At 59.7% G+C, this 18,663-nt stretch overlaps 1 protein-coding gene across 1 annotated transcript in view; it reads right to left on the bottom strand.

The window, feature by feature from the left end:
• Positions 1–17,093, bottom strand: part of DTX1 (deltex E3 ubiquitin ligase 1) — a 34,409-nt gene extending 17,316 nt beyond the window's left edge. The window contains exons 1-2 of the mRNA XM_049619583.1: positions 16,184–17,093; positions 5–502 (exon numbers count right to left, since the gene is read on the bottom strand). Of these exons, the coding sequence (XP_049475540.1) occupies positions 5–502; positions 16,184–16,442 (757 nt within the window). The 5' untranslated portion in view covers positions 16,443–17,093. The remainder of the gene's footprint in view (positions 1–4; positions 503–16,183) is intronic.
• Between the last annotated feature and the right edge of the window lie 1,570 nt (positions 17,094–18,663).

The raw sequence follows: 18,663 nt of genomic DNA on the forward strand, positions 1-18,663 counted from the left end.
GCGCCCGCGAAGGTGGCGCTGGGGCGCACGGCGAGCGCGCCGGGCGGCCCTCCGGGAGGCGGCGGCGGCGGGGCCGCGGGGGGCGCCTTGCGGCGCTGCGAGGCCAGGATGGCGTTGGAGGCGGCGCGCGTGCTGTTGACCAGCAGGCACTGCTGGCACGAGCAGGGCTGGCCCGAGCTGGCGCCCACGGGCCACGACTGCGACTTGGGGATGGAGCCCACGGTGAGCGGGTAGGCCAGGTCCAGGCGGCGGCGCAGGCGGCGGCGCCGGCGCGTCTGGCGGTTCATCTGCGACATGCTGTTGAAGTAGATGAGGTAGCAGAAGCCGAGCGACGAGAGGTCGAGCCACGGGTGCTGCTTCTCGTAGGCGTTCTGGATGGTGATGCAGATGTCCATGTCGTAGGCCGTCCACGCGCCGCCGTCGTTCTCCCACTCCCACACGATGCCCTTGCCCGGCGCGGACGACGGGTCGTAGAAGTTGCGCCGCACCGGCCGCATGGTGCCTGCGCTCACAAGGGGGAGGGGCGGTCAGAGCGGGGGGGCCCTCCCCCCACCCCCACCCCCACCCCCACCCCGGGGGCGGCACAGCGGGGGGGCCGGGCGGGCGCGACGGGACGGGACGGGACGGGCAGGCACCCCCGCTGCCCCGGGGACGGGAAGGGCCAGGGCGTGGTGGGGGTGGGGTGGGGACTGTTCGGGCCAGTGGGGGGCGTGCCGGGGCCCCCCGGCCTCCGCGAGCTCACCCATCCCAGACTGCCTTCACCCATCCCCCTCATCGGCGCTCGAATGCCAGCGCTAATTCCTCTCCTCCATCATTCTTCCATTGGCTCCTTCATTCATTCATGCCTTAGTTCCTGCACTCCTATCCTCCTGGGCTCGTTCACTCGCTCCTTCTTTCGTTAGATCCTTCTCCCAAGCCTGCAGCCATCCCGGATGCTCCTCATTGATACTTTTTTTTCTTTCTTTCCTCACTCGGTAATGTAATGCAAGCATTCAGTCATCCCCTCATTTACCGCCACCCTATTTAAAAATGTGCCACCCCTCCACATCCTTCCTTTTCTCTCTCTCCATCCCCGCTTGGCTTTCTCCATCTGGCGTAAGTTATATTTTACCTATTTATCTTGTCTTCTGTCTCCTCTCGCTAGAATGTCACCAAGGCAGGGACTCGGTTTTACTCCCTGCTGTATCCTCGGCGCCTGCGCACAGTAGGTACTCGGCAGATATCTGCCGGATGCATGAGCGCATTCACTGGTCCAGACAGCGATCCGTGTGGGGGTTGGTTACTCCCCCTTGCATTCCTCCACGCCTTTTGCTAATTCCTGCATCTGTCCATCCCTTCGCCCACCAATCCTTTTGTTTTCCACTCATCTGTTTGTTCATTTGTGCCTTCCCTTAACGCGCATTGGCCCACTGCGCTTTCGAGGGCTCCGCGCTGAGTGCTCATTCAGAATGCACATGCCCGCGTGATAACCCCAGCCAGGTGAGTGTCTCCCAAAGCTCTAGGCGATCCCCGAGAGCCAGGCTCCACGGGACCCTGCGCGAAACAGAGAGAAGGCAAGGTCCGGGCTGCAGGACTTCTCAGAGGCTTTAGCCTGCTCTGCGCCTCGGGACTACAGTGGAGGGATCGTTTTGCTGGGTTCACTTGGCACACCTGTGGGAAGGCTGTGCGCTCGACTGCTCCTCAACTGTGGGCAGGTCCCTTCAGCCTCCCTACGTCCGGGGGGGGGGGGCCCATCTCGAAAATGAAGGTGCCGCTAACCCATGACCCACCCGCCCCCCCACACAGAGCTGCAGGGAGGATTCGGCGAGAATAGCCACAGAGCCCAGGGTCTGGGTTGGGCTCCAGGGCCGGGAGGCAGACAGACTTCATTTCAAGGCCCAGCTGCCCAGCTTGCCAGCTCTGTGACTGTGGCCAGGTGACTCAACAGCCCTGGCTTCGGCTTTCTCATCTCCAAAATGGGCACCAGCAAAGCCCAGCTGATTCCTTGGCCCCTTCCTGTGGCGGTCCAACAGGCATCTCAAACTCAGCTCTGCTAAGAGCAGGGCTCTGATCCCTCCCCGCCCTGCATCTGCTCCCCACGAAGTGCTCCTCCTGGCAGTTGCTGACAGCCCTGTGCTCCCGGCTGCCCCCAAACGCGGACTCATCCCTGACTTATCTCACACCTCACATCCAGTCTGTTAGTAACGCCAGTCACCTCCTCCGCCTTCAGACAAACCCCACACCCGACCACTTCTCCTCCCTGCTTTGATTCTACCAGGTCTAGACCGTTGGGTCTCTCCTGCCTGGACTGGTGCAGTAGACTCACGGCTGGTCTCTGCTTCTCCCTTTGCCATCTGCAGTCTGTTCCCCACGTGGCAGCCAGCGGGATCTTGTTCAATGCAAATCGGATTACATCTCCCTCCTGCTCAAAATACTCTCAGGGCTCCCCCCTCGCTTGGAGTAAAAGCCAAAGTCATCGCCATGACCCGCAAAGTCCCACGTTGTCTACAAAGCTCCTACCAAGCCCCGTGAGGCCACAACGTCCCGTCTTCCTCTCTGACGTATCACCTACCGCCTCCCTCTCTCTCACTCCACTCCAGCTACCCTGGCCTCCTTGTCATTCCTCCAGCGCCCCAAGCACTATCCAGCCTCGGGCCTTTGTGTCTGCTGTTCCCTCCACCTGGAATCTGACTCAGTGGGTCCCAGATGTTCTCATAGTTTCCTTCCTTTCAGGTCTCTGCTCGGATGCCACCTCTTCAGGAAGGCTTTCCCAGACCACCTTTCGAACACGTCTTGTTGCTTTCTTTTTCTTCCCAGTACTCGGCACTGCCTGATATGATAGGTTAATCTGCATACTTTCTTTTTTCCTTGTCTCTTCCCACTAGGCTGTCAGCCCAAGAGGTCGGGGATCTTAGTCGACTGCTTTGCTCACTGCTGTATCCCTGGCAAGCACTGAGCCTGGCAGGCAGTAGGCCCTCACAACATGGAGGGCATTTCCACTGTTAACGGGCGCAATTCCAAGGTGCCTGGCCCAGGGATCTACAACCAGATGGGTGGGGATCCCCCGTGGACCTTCCTGAGGACCCCCACGTCCCCCTGCCTTGTTCAGGCTTCTCTCTCCTGAGCTGTCCGAGGGATCCTCTATCAGAACCCAAGGGCTATGGACTGACTACCCCTGCCCGGTCAGACCCTGAGAGCTGGGGAAATTGAGGCACAGAGTTGTAGCCACTGACGTGAGGGTGATGTCCCTGGACGCCTATATTGGTCAAGCCAATCATAGGCAAACCTCCCCCCCGGGGCCTCTCGGGCTGCCTCACTCTGATGTCTGATTTATCATCGTAATCGAGTGCGTGCATATTGATTTTTTTCCTGGACAATGGTGTTCCTCTAGGACGGGCCTGAGAGGGGTTGTAGGAAACCTTTCTGGATCCTGCTCCTGCTCTGCTCCTGAGTGAGGGCTCATGACAGATGATCTTCGGGTCTGATGGGCCTGAGGCACCACCGTTAGCCTCCTGGGAGGGTTGAGGCACCATACCCCTGGGATGGTAAAGGAAAGGATGGGAACTTGCTTTATTTAACCACCCCTGTGCATCCGTGACTTGGGCGGGGCAGGGCAGGGGCAGAGGTGGGAGGTGTAGAATTAAGTGGTTGAGAGAAACAACTCAGAAGTCTCACAGGCCATTGCAGATCCTGGCTCCACACATAGCCTCAGTGTCCTCATCTGTGAAATGGGCGTATTAATACATACGCCAAAGAATCACCGTAGGACAGAACAAGACAATGCCTGTCCTAGGGGCTCAGCAGGATGCTCGGCCACAGTAAGTGCTCGGTGAATGTTAACCGAGACGGCTGTTATTATTACATCACACATTACCCCCATTCCCCCTCTCCCGGCCCTTGTTCCCTCGGTGAACTCCTATTCATCCAACAAAACCCTCCATGCGTCTACCTCCTCCCGGAAGCGCTTTTGTGTTCCTGCCGCTGCGACTGGGACATGCAGCTGTATATTGCACACCTGTCCTTGCGCTGTCATTAATTCGTTTTTGTGCTTAATCTCCCTCGCTGGTTGATGACCCTCAGGAGGACAAGAACCAGGTCGGACCCACGCCTGCGTTCCCAGCGCCAGGCACAAAGCCTGGTGCAAAGGAGGCGTCTGCAACAGAAACAGGCAACCTACTTGGCACGAGTCAGGGAAAGAGGAGGAGAGAGGCTGGTTTTAATGGAGGGGGAGCGGAGGCTTCAGGAGCCAAAGCGCACCCGGGGTCCCCGGGGAAGGGGGGGGGGGACAGGGTTCCAGAGGCCAGTGTTGGCCAGCTCTGCAACAAAGGACTCCGACGGCCCCTCCCAGCAGGTCAGGACCAGCCAGCCCAGGCGTCCCTCTCTCCAGGGCTCTATTTACCAGGTATCGATTTTCCTGCCTGTTTACTGGTAGTTATTAAAGGCTGCGTCCCTGGAGTCCTTTTCAAACGAGATTGGAACCTGGAGAGCGGGAGTAATTAGGGCAGCTGCTGTCCTCCCTGCCGGGCCCTGCACCCTGCGGCACCCGCTGCAGCCCGCCCGCCCATCCGTCCACCTCGGGCTCCGGCTGGCCGTGGACCAGGCCGAGGGGGGCCGGCTGGTTCCCCAGTGACCCGTCTGGGCCGCGATCTTTAGATTTCCAAGGGAGCCGGAGCGCTTCTCCTGCCCAGCGGCTTTGGCCTAGATTTTTGGCCAGAACCATGGGTCTAAGATGGGGCCTGAGGTTCTTCAGCCTGGGAAACCGGGGGCCTGGAGGCATAGCTGGGCCTTCTCGAGCAGACCGCTCCCCTCTTGGGTCTCCAGGGCACCCAGCTGTGCCGGCCATGAGGGTCTGTGCCCCCGTGGCAATTTAGGAAACTGTGTCAAGCTTGGACCATTTCTAGGCCTGTTTCTGTGTGTCTGCTTTGGTTACCTGTCCCCCAAACTCCGCTTTGTTTCTTAAGAATGTTCGATTGACGGGCGCCTGGGGGGCTCAGTCGGTTGAGCGTCCGATTTTGGCTCAGGTCATGATCTCGCATCCGTGGGTTTGAGCCCGGCTTCGGGCTCTGGGCTGACAGCTCAGAGCCTGGAGCCTGCTTCGGATTCTGTGTCTCTCTCTCTCTGCCCCTCCCCTGCTCACGCTCTGTCTCTCTCTCTCAAAAAAAAAAAAAAAAATGAATAAACATTAAAAAAAAGAAATTAAAAAAAGAATGTCTGGTTGAAAAATTGCAGTCTTGTTCCAGCTGAACTGAGGGGAAAGGGGCCTTGGCCATGCACTGAGGCCGGGCGTGGGGGCGGCCACGGCCACTGCGGCCCATAAGCAGCTCATGCCTGGGACAGAGGCCACGAAAGAGATGGAAACACAGAGCAGAGCGAGAGACAAGGGGGAAAGAGACACAGAGAGACAGAGAGAGAGAGAGACACATGCCCAGAGAGACTGCCGTAGGGAGACCAAGATCGAAACGGGAAATGCTGAGGCGGGTGCGACGAGAGGCCGGGGGTGGGGGGTGGGGGCAGAGAGGGAGGCCGAGGGTGAGAGGCGTAAAGAAACAAAACGCCAAACCTAGACACTGAGACAGTTAGGGAGAGTCAGGGGAGACAAGACACAGGGGAGAGCAGGGAGCGGAGAGGATGGGGGCAGACAGTAGCTACAGCCAGAACGACAGAGCTAGCATTTATTGAGCACCCACTGTATGCCGGATGCCGTGCCCAGCACTTTCCTTCACTAACTCATTTTATCCCTCCTTCCAGGGAGGGACCAGAATTATTCCTGTTTTACAGATGAGGCAACGGAGGCCCAGAGCAGTGAAACCTCCGGAGGGCCGGGACTGATGTTCCATTCGTGAAGTAATGGAATGGCCAGGTTGCACCGGTTCTCAGGGGTTCAACTCAGCTAAGTGGTAGCCCCGGCCTAGGATACCTCCCGTGATGGGGAACTCACTACCTTACCTCAGCTTCACTCACTGTGTTTAGCTGTGCGAGGTTTCTGCCCCGAGAACGTGGTACTGATCTGACCCCCTTCTTGGGGGTGGGCCGTGTGGGCATCTCAGCACCCAGCGTTTGGCATTAAGAGGCAGCTGACTCTGGAGAGAAGGGAGGGCCCCATGCCCTCCTGCCTACCCCTCAGACTCCAGAGGGTTCCTCCCTGGACTGGGCCAGCCCCAGGGGCGGGGGGGGGGGGTTGGAGGTGGCTTCCCGGAGGGAAGTGATCTCAGGGTGGGGGCACCCAGACCCCCACGGGAAGGAGGGCTCGGTGGGAGAGGGAGGTAGCCATGGGACTTCCTGTCCGGCGGAGGGAGTCCTGCCCCAGGCTGAGGCCTGAGATCAGGGGTTGGGCAGCGGGTTGAGCCTGAGTTGAGCACCCACTGGCTGCCAGGCCCCAGTGAGGGACTTTACTGACCCCTCCACCAACCCAGAAGTAATCCTAACACCCCTAGGACCCAGTCAGAGAACACACTCGCATGGCCCAGGTTCACGTCAACTTGGGTAATCCTCATGACGGCCCCATGGGGTAGGGATTTTATTACCCCACGTTAGGGGTGAGGAAGCAGAGGCACCCAGTGGCTTAGGAACATGCCCGATATTCCATGCAAGCGAGTGGTCTAGCCAGACCCACACCCTGACTCCCGTCGCTGCCGCCTTTACTGCCCTGCTCCCACCAGCCCATTTTCCAGAGGAGGAGACTGATGCACGGAGGCTGGGCACGGCACGCGGCGGAGGCTCCAGCCTGCCGTTTGACCTTCCAGGATAGAGGTCCTCTCCCTTGGCCCTCCCCGACTGTCCGCACGGCTGGCCAACTCCCTCTGACAAGGCAGCTACAGGCGGCCCGATTTATCCAGCTCCTGTGCTGGCGGTTTCTGTCTGTGCACCACCCGTCTCCACGGCAGCCCTAGGGCTTTCGAGCACTCCCATCAGCCCCCCCTTGGAAGATGGGGAGACTCAGGCTCCCTGGGAAGACGAGGAGGCGTGGCTGGGGCAGAGGCCTGGCTGGGATTTGAACCCCCGGCAGGCAGGGGCCCCAGGGCGCCCCGCCCCTCCCCTCCCACGCTGTGATCGATAATCCCGCCGTGTTCTGTTTCCCTTCAAACTCTCCCAGGGGACTCGTCAGGCTCAGCCGTGGCCCATTAGCGGTTTCGGCACGTTTGAAGCTGGCCCAGGCTCCCCAGGGTGGGCTGGCAGCCAGGCCGGGGCAATGGAGAGGAGAGGGGAGGGGTGAGGAAGGCCGAGGGGCCGCGTGGCACTCAGGCTACTGCCTGCGAATCGATTTCGAAAGGCCCTTGTCCCAGAGGCTGCTGGCAGCTGGATGTGCCCACGTTATGGGCCGCGTGCGGGGCCTCTCGGTCACCCGGCTTCTAGCACACTGGGGTTCAGACCCCCTGATACAGCAGTAAGAGCTGCATGCGGGGAAACGAGGGGACAGGGAACGGGAAGGAGCAGTCGGCATCTCCCAGACCGCTGTGTGGCCCCGGGGGACTGACCGGACTGCTCTGAGGCTCTCCTTCCTCGTCTCCTTCCTAACCTCGTAGAGGTTACTATGGCAGTAACCTCTGCCCCGTGTCCCAGCTTCCGCCCCCTGCACCCTGCAACGCATTCTCACGTGGCAGCCAGAGCCAAACTCAAGTCTGACCGCATCACTCTTCCGCTCAGTACCCATCAATAGCTCCCTAGTGCCCTTAGGAATCAGTCTAAGCTCTTCAGCTCATCTCTGACCCATCACAAGCTGTCTGTGCCGTCTCACGCTCTCGCCACACCCAACTTCTAGTTCTTTTCTGAACACGTTGTGCGTGGCTGTGCCTCCGAGTATTTGCACGTGCCATTTCCTCTGTCTGGAATGTCCTTCGATTCCCCCAGCCCATTTTCCTCCCTGCCGGTTCAGCGCAAGCACTGTCCTCCTGGGATCTTCCCTGCCATACTGAGGGAGAATCACACCCTTCTTGGGGCTCCCACGGCACCTTGCAGCTGCAGTGCCCCCATTAAAGCACGTAGCTCGCTGAGATTTTGAGACTGCGTTCCCTCCAGCCTGGGCGCCTCTCAGAAGTTGGGCTGGCTTTCAGCCACCTTAGCATCCCCTGATAGCCGGGAACACACGCATAGGCCCTTGGAAAATGCTAGCTGAGGGAAGGAAGGAAGGACCGAATAAATACACACGAGTGAACCTAACTGAATGCTAGAAACGACTAGCCTGAAGATTGCAAGTTAGTGGTGGATGTGTTTGTTGTGGTCGGCATGCTATTTACATTGAAAAAAAAAAAAAAAGAAAAAAAGAAAGACAAAAATGACCCGCCTTTGAAAACTGGGGTAGACTCACTCAAGTCTGGGTTTCAAACATCCCAAAATATCCAAAGATGTGGCCAGAGGGACTGGCCTCCTTGGCAACCGTTAGCAGAAACCGAGTCACGGTCACCGCATTCATGCTTTGTAGTATTTATTGAACACCTACTGTGTACCAAGCACTAGAGAACAGCGGTTGGAAACCTTTGCCTTCCCAGCCACCGCACACACTTTTACTAGCTGCCTGGACTCTGTAAGCATCTGAATTTTCAGCCACTGTCAAGAAGGGGGAACTGGGTCCCAGAGAGAGACAGGGACTTGGCCCATATCACCTAGAAATCAGAGCCCAGACCCTTCTCTTACTTCCACGGGACCGGGTGACTCACGCGTTGGCATGAATGAACCTTCGTTCCCTAGAACAGAGGCGCCTAGGAGGGCCCCATAATGGTGTGTTTCCAGGTAAGCTGTATGCTTCCTCTGGCGAGTTCTGCTTACAGCTGGAGGGAGAGGGGACAAAGGCCTGTCACCGGGAGAAGAGGTGGCCGTGCTGCAGCTGCTGGCAGGACTGTCCTGGCCGCCAGCGCTGCCTCCTTTGATTGCCTTGTCCTTTGTTCTGCATTTCAGGGCATTCAGCTCCGGGGCCGGGTGCCAGACTCCCTCCCATACCCCGTCATCGGCCTGCTATTACTGCCTGGGCAGGTGGAGGTGGCAGCCTGGAGCCACTCCAGAGCCCAGAGAGGGAGAGGAGCTTGGCCAGGGGAGCAGAGCAAGGACACAGCCACAAAGGATCCAGAGGAGACTGAGCCCCTAGGCTGGTAGCTCCTGGGGCCCCAAGGTCAGGAACAGCCCCACATCCTGGGACCTCCGTGGTGCCTGGCCTCCTGCGTCACACCAGACAGAGAAGGGCCTTGAGGAAGAGGGTTTGTCTGTCCTGTTTACTGCTGCATCCTTAGGGCCTAGGACAGTGCCTGGCACATACATAGTAGGTGCTCATGACATTCCTACTGCATGAATGAAGGAATTAATACTGACCGCAATCCCATGTGTAGGTACTGGTGTCGGGCCCCACATTCCAGAGGAGAAAGGGAGGCTCAGGGAGAAAGTGCAGCTTACCCAAAGTCACAAGCCTGCACCCCACCCCCACTCCCAATATCAGAGAGCTGCTGGGAAGGGAACCTGGAGCCCGGGCCTCACCCGCAAGGCTCCCTGAGGCAGCCAGTTCCAGGTTTGGGGCCCCACGTCCTCAGCCGGCATCAGCCAGGGGCAGCCAGGGGCTGGTGGGGGTATCTGTGTCAATCAGGAGGCCGCGTGGGGCTGGAGGCTGTCCTGGGAGGGGCTACCTGGGGTGTGATGCGGGAGTAGTGGGAGGGGAGGCCCTGGGAGACACAGACGTTGGGGGAGGGTAGGCTGGGAGGGCCCCGGGCACGCTCCACACCCTGAGAACTCCACCCTGGGGAGGGGAACTAGGGACCCCACCATCCACGGCCTGAGTGGGCACCGCTGCTGTGACCAGTCCTACCCCATCACCTCCCCACCCTGACCCTTCCTTATTACCTTCCAATCGCGTGTTCTATCACCTCCCCACTAGAACTCCCATGCCTCCCCCCTCACTGCTTATCAGCTTCTTCCCACCCTCCATCACGGCCGACGGAGCCCCTGTCACCCCACCCCCTCCCCTCCCCAGGACCCAGGACGGCCACCGTTACCCTCCCTGAGGGCTTCATCAAAGCCCCGCCCCACCTTACTGGTAATAGAATAGCGCCAATCGGTCTCATCCCCTCCCCCGCCACAGCGCTCATCACCTCCCTCACCTCTGGGTTAGACTCCACAGCTCCCTTGGAAAGAGGAGGCTGGGGGGTTGGGAGAAAGCAGGGAAGGATGGAGAGGGGTGAAGGAGGCGCAGGGGACGGGAGAAGAGAGAGAAGGGGGCTGGCCGTGAGCGGGATCCGACTCAGGATCCCGGGGACAACCCCCCACAGGCCTGGGCAAGGCGCTGCTGGCGCTGTCCAAGGTGCTAGGGCCGCCCGGCCTCGCATGGGGTGGGTGCCGCAGGCCTGGATCTGAATGTCCCTCCGTCTCTTCTGGCAGGAGGCTCCCCACCCTCTGAGCCTCAGCTTTGCTGTGTGTAAAATGGGGTGACGCCCCCTGGCTGGGTGGAGGGAGCCCGATGGACTGTAAGGATATGCTTGCATCAGCCACCCTCCCCGCCCCAGCCCCAGCATGCTTCAGCTCTGGCCTCCAAGGGCCCATGATTAACGAGGCTGGTCCTTCAGCATGGCTCTGGGTCCCCTGGGGCCCACCCGCTAAAGGGCAGCAGCTGGCAGCCTGGCGATGCCCAGTGGGACCCAAGAGGCCTCCTTTACCCCTCCCCTCTTCCAGCACAGCCTCCTTCCTCCCCCCAGGCCTGAGGCTTCCTCCAGGACCTTCCTGATGCAGCTTCCTCCACCTGGAAGTGCTCCTCAAACAATACAGACTCTTGCAGGACTCCTCCTCGAGGAAGTCCTCGCTCTCAGAGCCCCCAGGCACACGCTGCCCGCGTCACTGGCCCAAGGCAACCCGCACCTCTCCTATGAAGCATGTAACCCTCTGTCCTACTTGAGTGATAACTGCGTCCAAAGTAATATTCTTCCTGCTCTTACCTATATTATCTCATTTAATCCTCAAGCCAGCCCTCTCAGGTAGGCACTATTGTTACTCCCCCCTTACAGAGGAGGGAACTGAGGCTCCCAGAGGTTAAGAGGTTTGCCCAGGGTCACCAAGCTAGCAAGGGGCCAGCCTGCAGTTCAACTCTATATATCCGAGTCAGAGGGTTCGACCGCTATTCCCATGCTATGTGTCTGCCTCCGCCTTTGCAAAGCTCTGAAACCACTCTGGCAAGGGTCCTGTCTCTCTCTCTCTCTCTCTCTCTCTCTGCCCCTCTCCTGCTCACTCACGTGCACGTGTGTGCATGCTCTCTCTCGAAATAAAGAAATAAAAAGAAAAAAAAAGAATCAGCAGCTCCTGAAGCCAGAAAAGCAGCCAGGGGCCAGGGGGTGGGTCCGTAGCGGTGTGAATGTGGGCAGTGTGACAGGTGGTAATGACAGACACCCATGAACAGATTAGTTGGACCTGCTGCTGCCATGGGATGGACCCCCCCCACCCCCGCCCAAACATACATCATCCTTCTGGCCTCTGCTGTCAGGCCCAGCCGTAGGAGCCCCCCCCCCCCATATTGGCTAGGAGAGGGTCCCCAGGGGTCCTGTGACTAGGGAGCTGGTGCTGGAGGCCTCTGGGGTTACATAGGCCGTTCCCAGACAACAAGCCCCAGCAGAGCTCTGGAGGGAGAAGGGGGAGGGGACTCTGTCATCCCGGCACCGAAGGTCACCTTTTTCTCCATCCCTGAGACCCGTCCGAGAGGCCTGGGTTCCACGCTGGGGCTGGCTGGCTGTGTGACCTCCGGCCCGCCTTCTCTGGGCCTCAGTCTCTCCATTGACAATAGCCTGCCTAAGAGTCTGATTTCTGGCGGTGCTTGCCCTGGTGATGGCTGCTTCCCTCTCTGGGCGGACCCACTGGTTTCCCACAGCCTAAGCCTGTCCTCAGATAGGACATCCACATGAGGGCAGTGAGCAGGGCTGAGTGGAGCCCAAGCTACCCAGAGAAGGAATGATGTGGGCTTGGTACCAATCAGCCAGAAAGCTGGCCCGTCCCTCTATCCCCAGCCATGGAGGTCCAGGGAGGAATCTGGAAGTTATCTGGGAAGTGGCTAAGTCATATCTCTGTCCAGCTGTGGGGACTGGGTGGAAACTCTTGGGTCTGGGTGAGCTGTCACCCCGACAGCAGGATGGGGGCCAACGAACCTTCAGGGAAGCTGTGGCCTTGCCAGGGGGGGCAGCAAGCGGTTCCCGAATTATCTCCCGGCTGCCGGCGGGAGCCGACCCCGGATGGCTCCCGGGTCCAGCTCTGCCACCGGATGCTGCAACCACCCGGGCAAGCCCACTGACCTTGGCTTCGCATTTGTGAACGCCTGGTTTGCCTGTGGCAGGGGGCAGCTCAACACAGAGGAAGATGAGGAAAGCTGGGGGACACAGCACGCGATACAGCAAGAAGGTCAACATACTGCAGAGCACACACCTATGAAGAGGGCGCCCGCCTTGTGCTTTGCCTGACTCTGGCTCTCCCTTCCAGCCTTGTGCCTGGGACGCCACGGTGACTGCTCGAACATCACGTGGCCCAGGGTCACAGCATTCCCCCCCACACGTGGGCTTGGACCTGCAGGGCTTCAAAGGGAACCTCACCTCCCACGGGGAGTGATGAAAACAGCCCGGCAGGAAAGAGGTGAGGGGGCACCGGCTGAACAAACAGCAGCCCCACGGGACCGGGCCTGGCCTCTCTCCTGTGGTCCAAGCCTCACACCTGGGCTTCCTTCCGCCGGCTGCGCGACAGGCACAGAGACAGGGCGTTTGGGCGTCGGTGGTATACAAGCGGGTTGGTGCCGTGTGGGTGGGTGTGCACACGCGTACGCACCTTGGCCCACACCGCGAGGCGTGTATTTCAGTAGAGGCTCTGACGGGTGTGGCAGGGCTGTGTTACCCCATGGGCAGGTTGAGAGCACAACAGGGCAGGGGTCGGTGGGGTTGGTGAACCGTAGCCCGTGGGCCAAATCCGCCCACCGCCTGCGTTTGCACAGCCCGCGAGCTAAGAGTGGTTTTTACACTTTTCAACAGTTGGGGGGGGGGGACGAAAGAATATTTCATGACTTGTGAACATTATACAAATTCCAGCGTTAGGGTCCATAACGAGTTTCATTAGAACGCGGCCACAGTTGTTCATTTGCTGACTGTCTGTGACTGCTTTTCTCTCGCCAAGGGAGAGGGTGGCGCCTACAACAGAGACAGTATGGCCCGCAAAGGCTAAGATATTTACTGTCTGACCTTGTCAGAAAGCCCATCGGCTCCAGTGTTAGGGCACTGGCAAAGCTGAGGCACACTGCCCCTTCCCTCCCCCCAAAATTAAAGTTCGGCTTCAGGGAGCTTATCAAGAATTTTACAATTAGAAAATCTAGATAGAAGCTGTGTTCATTTCAGTACATGTACGTGAGCTTTTGGTTTTATAGCTTTATACTGTTTTGCGCGTGTGTGATGGTGGGAGTGGGGTGGGGAAGAGAGAGAGGCGGCGGGGGGGGGAGAAAGTGCATGCGAGGGAGAATCATAATCTTTTCCAAGATGGATACTGAGGCCTAGAGAGCTGAGGACACCTGCTTGGGGCTCTTTTCTGGGCCATCAACAGTGAGGACAAGATGTCCTTTCTTGACTTGTTTTACTTCTGGGAGAAGTGGGGAACACAGAATAATGTGTCTGCTGGGGAGGCATTTTGCCCCTCCCTCCAGCAGCTTTCCACAACCAAGGTGCCCCCCTCCACCCCACAGGTTTCCAGGCCTTCCTCCCTTACTGGGGGGTCTTGGCAGGCTCCCAGGAGCCTGCTGAGGGACGAGTGGTTTTTTCCCTTTTCCGGCAAACAGGGGGTAGGTGTGGGTGAACAGCCCTGGGGAGGAGGCGTAGGGAAGTAACTGAAGCTGCACTTCTGGGGGATTCAGCAAAGCTGAACCATAAACGGGCTGCCACTGAGACTAAGGGGCCTGCTGAAAGGGGGAATGGAGGGAGTTTGGGGAGCTAGGGGCCCAAGTGGGGGTGCTGGGATTAGGAAAGGAAAGGGGCCCGAAACAGCGGGCCAAGGACCAGGGGGCCAAAGTGGCAGCCTTGGGTGGGGTTATCCCTGCCTCCAAGTGCCCGTCCCCACCCCCAGCCAGGCCCTGGAAAATGTCCACACCCGGAGCTGGCTCTGAACCTGCAGAAAGCCAAACACCAAGCCAAGGAGAAAACCCACTTCCTCCTGATGTCAGACCCCTGCCCTCCAGCAGAGAAGGTTAGAGGATAAACCAGATGAATAGGGCAGGGAACGCCTAGCATTTCTCACTTCTCCATCTGGGGCTCGGCGCCTCTCTGGAAGAATGGGCGTGAGGGTTAATGGTGATTTTCTCTACCGTCAGGAGAAAATTCAAAGCCCTTTTCACGGCCGTCCAGGCTCTGCTCCAACCTCGGCTTGCACCACTTCTCCCTCACTTACTGCACTCTTAACACAGCGGACTTGAATGTACTCAGCTCCTTCCTGCCACAGGGCCTTTGCACGCACGGCTCCCTCTGCCTGGAACATTGCCCCACTCACTCATTCTTCATATTTCCGTTCAAACATCACTTCCTGAGGTTAATCTTCTGTCACCCCCCCGTACACGGGGTTCATCTCATGTTCTCAGACCTGCAACCGCTCATCTGTGCGTTACGTGACTGCTCGCTCCCTGGGACCTCCAGTGTGGGTCCTCCAGTGAACCTCTGCCCGGGACCCGGTCTGTCTTGCGCCATGTGTTTTTCTAGTGCTTAGCACAGGGTCTGACGCCCAGCGAGATCAATAAGTGATTGTACGACAGCATGAATGAATGCCTGGCACCACCAGTGACCACACTCAATGCCTGGAGCTGTGGAATCACAGATGTGCCGAAACCACGTATTATGAATTCATCTGCGTCCCCACACTCGGTTAGCACCACTCGGTTAGCACCAAGCGATGTTCTAGTGCGTAGCTACCCACTAGAACTTTCTGTGACAATGACGGTGCTCCGGACCTATGCTGTCTGTCCAATATGGTAGTTCTGAGACACACGTGGCCACGGAGCACTTGAAATGCGGCTGGTGGGACTGAGGAACTGAATTTTAAAGTTTAATTTTAATTAGCATACATTTAAATAGCCGCATGTAGTTAGCGGCTACCGTCTTGAACAGCTCTGGAGGGCAGGGAAGTGTCCTACTATCTCCACGGCTGTTACGTGCGGTTCTGTCACGCAGGGATTCGCAGGAACTCCCCCAAACCTCCCTCAGCCGGTCCCTGGGGTCAAAGGTGCCAAGGATTCTCTGGCAGCTTCCTTGAGGCAGGCACTCACCACCCCCCACTGCCCACCAAGCTTGTCGGAGACCAGCGAGCGACGACTCCCAGAGACCTCCACAGGGATGGCGTGCTTCCAGAACATGAATGCTGAGCGTGGACCTCACCATTTTTGTCACTATCATTACCTATCACACGACCACCAAGACGGCCACCAACCTCATTCTCTCCATCATTATTGCCCCATCACGCTACCCCTCCCCCCCCCAAGACAACCACCAAGTCCACAGTCAATACTATCATTGACATCGCCACCGACGCTGTCTCCATCACGGCCACCTCACCCCCTCCCTCCATCATTACCAACCGCCCTCACACCCATCCCAACACCACCAACACCTGCAGCCAGTACAGGAAACCAGCCAAGAGTGTTGGCTCTGGAACTCAATTGCCTGGGCTTAAATCCCCGCTCTAAATTTTTAAATCACTTGGTTTCTGTGAGACTCAGTTTCTTCATCTGTAAAATGGGACTAATAATAATAATAATAATAATAATAATAATTCAATAGTATTAGGATCTGTGATTGTTGGGAGAGAATCCAATGAGGAAGTGCATGGAAAGCCCTTTCCCGGAGTGCTAAGGTTTTCTAGGTTCTGGGCTCAGTGAGCGCGATTTTACTCGATCCTCACACAGCTGTGGGAGACACTGACCCACCAATTTTACAGGCGAGGAAACCAAGGCTAAGAGAGGAGCTGAAGCTCAGCCAAGGCCCTACCACGCATAGAAGAGGCTGGACTGGAACCCAAGTCTTGAGCTGGACTAGGCGAGACTATCCCTTTTTGGGGGGAGGTGAGCAAGGCTGGGTCAGCAGAGCAGTCTCCCAGGCTCCCTCCTCGGGGATGCTGAGGGGATTTTAGCATCCCACCACCACGAAAGGCGGTGTTTTGCAACAGTGATGGTGACACTGTCGGTCTCGGCCTGGCCAGCGGGGGGGGGGGGGGGGGGGGGGGTGGGGTTGCTCACCTGTGTCCTGGCGAAACTGGTGCATGGACTGCAGGTCGATGATGTAGGGCACCAGCTGGGTGTCCACCTGCCCCAGGACCACAGAACCACGGGAGTCCTCCTTGAGCACGTTCTCGATGTGGTGGCACACGGTGGCCGTGTAAGGCCGCCAGCGGCTGTGCTCATTTAGCCACTCCCACACCACCACCCGGGCCACATTCTGCGGTGGGAAGCCCAGCCCGTTCACGGGCATCATCACACCCTGGCCTGGCCTTGACATGGCCACTGCTGCAGCCGCAGGGGCCGGGACCCCGAAGGCCTCCTTGCGAACCCGGGGTCCTCTGTGAGGCCCAGAGGCCCCAGTTAAAGGAGCGTGGGGTGAGGTTCCAGGCCCCAAGGACCCCCGCCCCCAGCGCTGTCTCAGATAAAGGGTGCTGCTCTGGACAGCAATCGTCTTTTTCAGGATGGGGAAACGCTGCTCTAAATTCCTTGGTCCCCGGGGCTCAGCAAGGACAGCGAGGCAGCCGCCCCTCCTCTAGGTCCAGTCTCTTTCCTGCAGGTCTCCAGTCACTTCTTCCCAGCCAGCCACGCAGGGCCTGTCACCCAGGAGGCCCGGGCCAGCCTGCTGGCTCTGCGGCGCCCAGCCGGCCCTCTGCGCTCCCGACTGCGTCCCAGACCCTGAGCCTGGCTCCTGCGGGGCTGCTCGCCTGGTCTCGGGTCCGCCCCTCCGACGGCTCCTGCTGAAGGGGGCGTCCCTGTCCCCCCTGTTCCTGCTTCACACGGCGTCCTGGTAGGCCTGGCTGGCTGAAGAACGCAGCGGAGAGGGTGCGCCGCGGACCCCTGGCCCGCCGGCCCGGCTGCGGCTCCGGAGCTGGGCGGGGGGGACGAGGGGGGCGGGGGCCCGTGGGCACGCCCCACCCCACTCGTGCTCGCGACCTGCCGGGAGACAAGAAGGGGAGAGGGCCCTTTAAGAGGAGAGCGCAGCACCCCCTCCCCCTTCCCGGGAGAGCGATCGGCTGAGAACAATGGGGAACCGATGGGGGGGCTGGCAAGGGGGGCTCGAGGGGTCACCGCCCGCGTTCCCTCGGGGTCGGCCCGAAGGGAGGGCACGGGCTGCGGGCGCGATTTTCCGAGGCTCCACGCCTGCGGCGCCCCCTCCTCAGCTCCCCGAGCGCGCCCCTCCCCCGGGGCCCGCGCCGGGGCCGGGATGCAGGGCGCGCGGGGATGCGCGGGGATGCAGGCGCGGCCCAGGGCCCCTCGGGGGTCGCGTCGCCTCGCAGGCGAAGCCCGGGAGCCGGATGGTCGCGGCTTCCCGCCCTGGGGGTACCAGCGCCCCCCTTCCCCAGCCCAGCCCTCCCCCGAGCGCGCGGCCGGCCCCCCGCAGGAGCCGGGGGTGGGGTCCATAAGCGCCCCGCGCTCTCACCGCCTCTCCGCTGTGCTGCCTCCTTCTCCGCTGGCGCTTCAGCACCGCCGCCTCCTGGGCTCCCCCCGGAGTGGGAGGGAGCCGCGGTCCCGCCTCCGCGCCCTTTCCCTCCCAGGCCCCGCGGCCGCCGCACGCCGGGGCGCTGGGCTTTCCGCGCGGACAGACTACTCGGCCGACCGACGGACGCACGCGCCGGCTCTGGACGCCGGGATCCCGCGGGTGGGAGGTGGCCGCGGCGGAGCTCCGGGGAGGGGCGGGGAGGGGGCGGAGAAGGAGGAAGGGGAGGAGACAGGCCGGGCCCTAAGCGCCGAGGGCGCTGACAAGCGCAACCCGGGGGGGGGGGGGCCCAAATCCTTGGCTAGCCCCCCCTCACTTTGGGACCCCAGGGGGTCTCCTGACCCCATGCGCGAAGCCAGGCTGGGAGAGGGAGGTGTCTGTGGGTCGCCTGCTTGAATCCTAGTCGCCTTCACATTCCAACTGCCCAGTCCAGGGCCTGGCACCCAGTAGGTGCTCAATAAATGCTTGAATTAATGAATGCGGTCTGCCTGAAGGAAGATCTTTGCACATTCTAGGGCATAGCTTTCTCTTCTCCTCCCATTATTCTGGGGGAGGGGAGCGGGGAGGGCTAACAAGGCCCATTTCAGAGCCGAATGGAATCTTTGTGGAATGGGAAGTGTAGATGCGGGAAGACTGAGGGCCAGAGAGGACAAGGAACACGGCCAGGATCACACAGCCGGTTCAAGCAGTGCCCAGACACCAACCCGGAACTGACTCTTCTTTCCGCACCCATTAGCTGGTTCAGGGCTCACTTCCCCCAAACACCCACCTGCTCCGGGTGAGTGGGATAGCAACAGCATCTTGCCCCCAAGGGGGGTTTAGGGGCCCCAGGCCGGGAGGCAGAGACCTTGGAGGGAGGTAAGATGGGGCCCTCCACCATCTCCTTCACAGATGTCTGCAAACAATAGGTGCTTCACAAATGCTGGGTGAAGGTTGGCCGGCTGGAGAGGAAGGCCAGCTCTCCTTCCTCTGGCAGGCTGGATGCAGCTGAGGACACGCATTAGCGGCGAAGGGGGTGGAC

The sequence above is a fragment of the Panthera uncia genome (assembly GCF_023721935.1).
Source record: "Panthera uncia isolate 11264 chromosome D3 unlocalized genomic scaffold, Puncia_PCG_1.0 HiC_scaffold_8, whole genome shotgun sequence".
Taxonomy (NCBI): domain Eukaryota; kingdom Metazoa; phylum Chordata; class Mammalia; order Carnivora; family Felidae; genus Panthera; species Panthera uncia.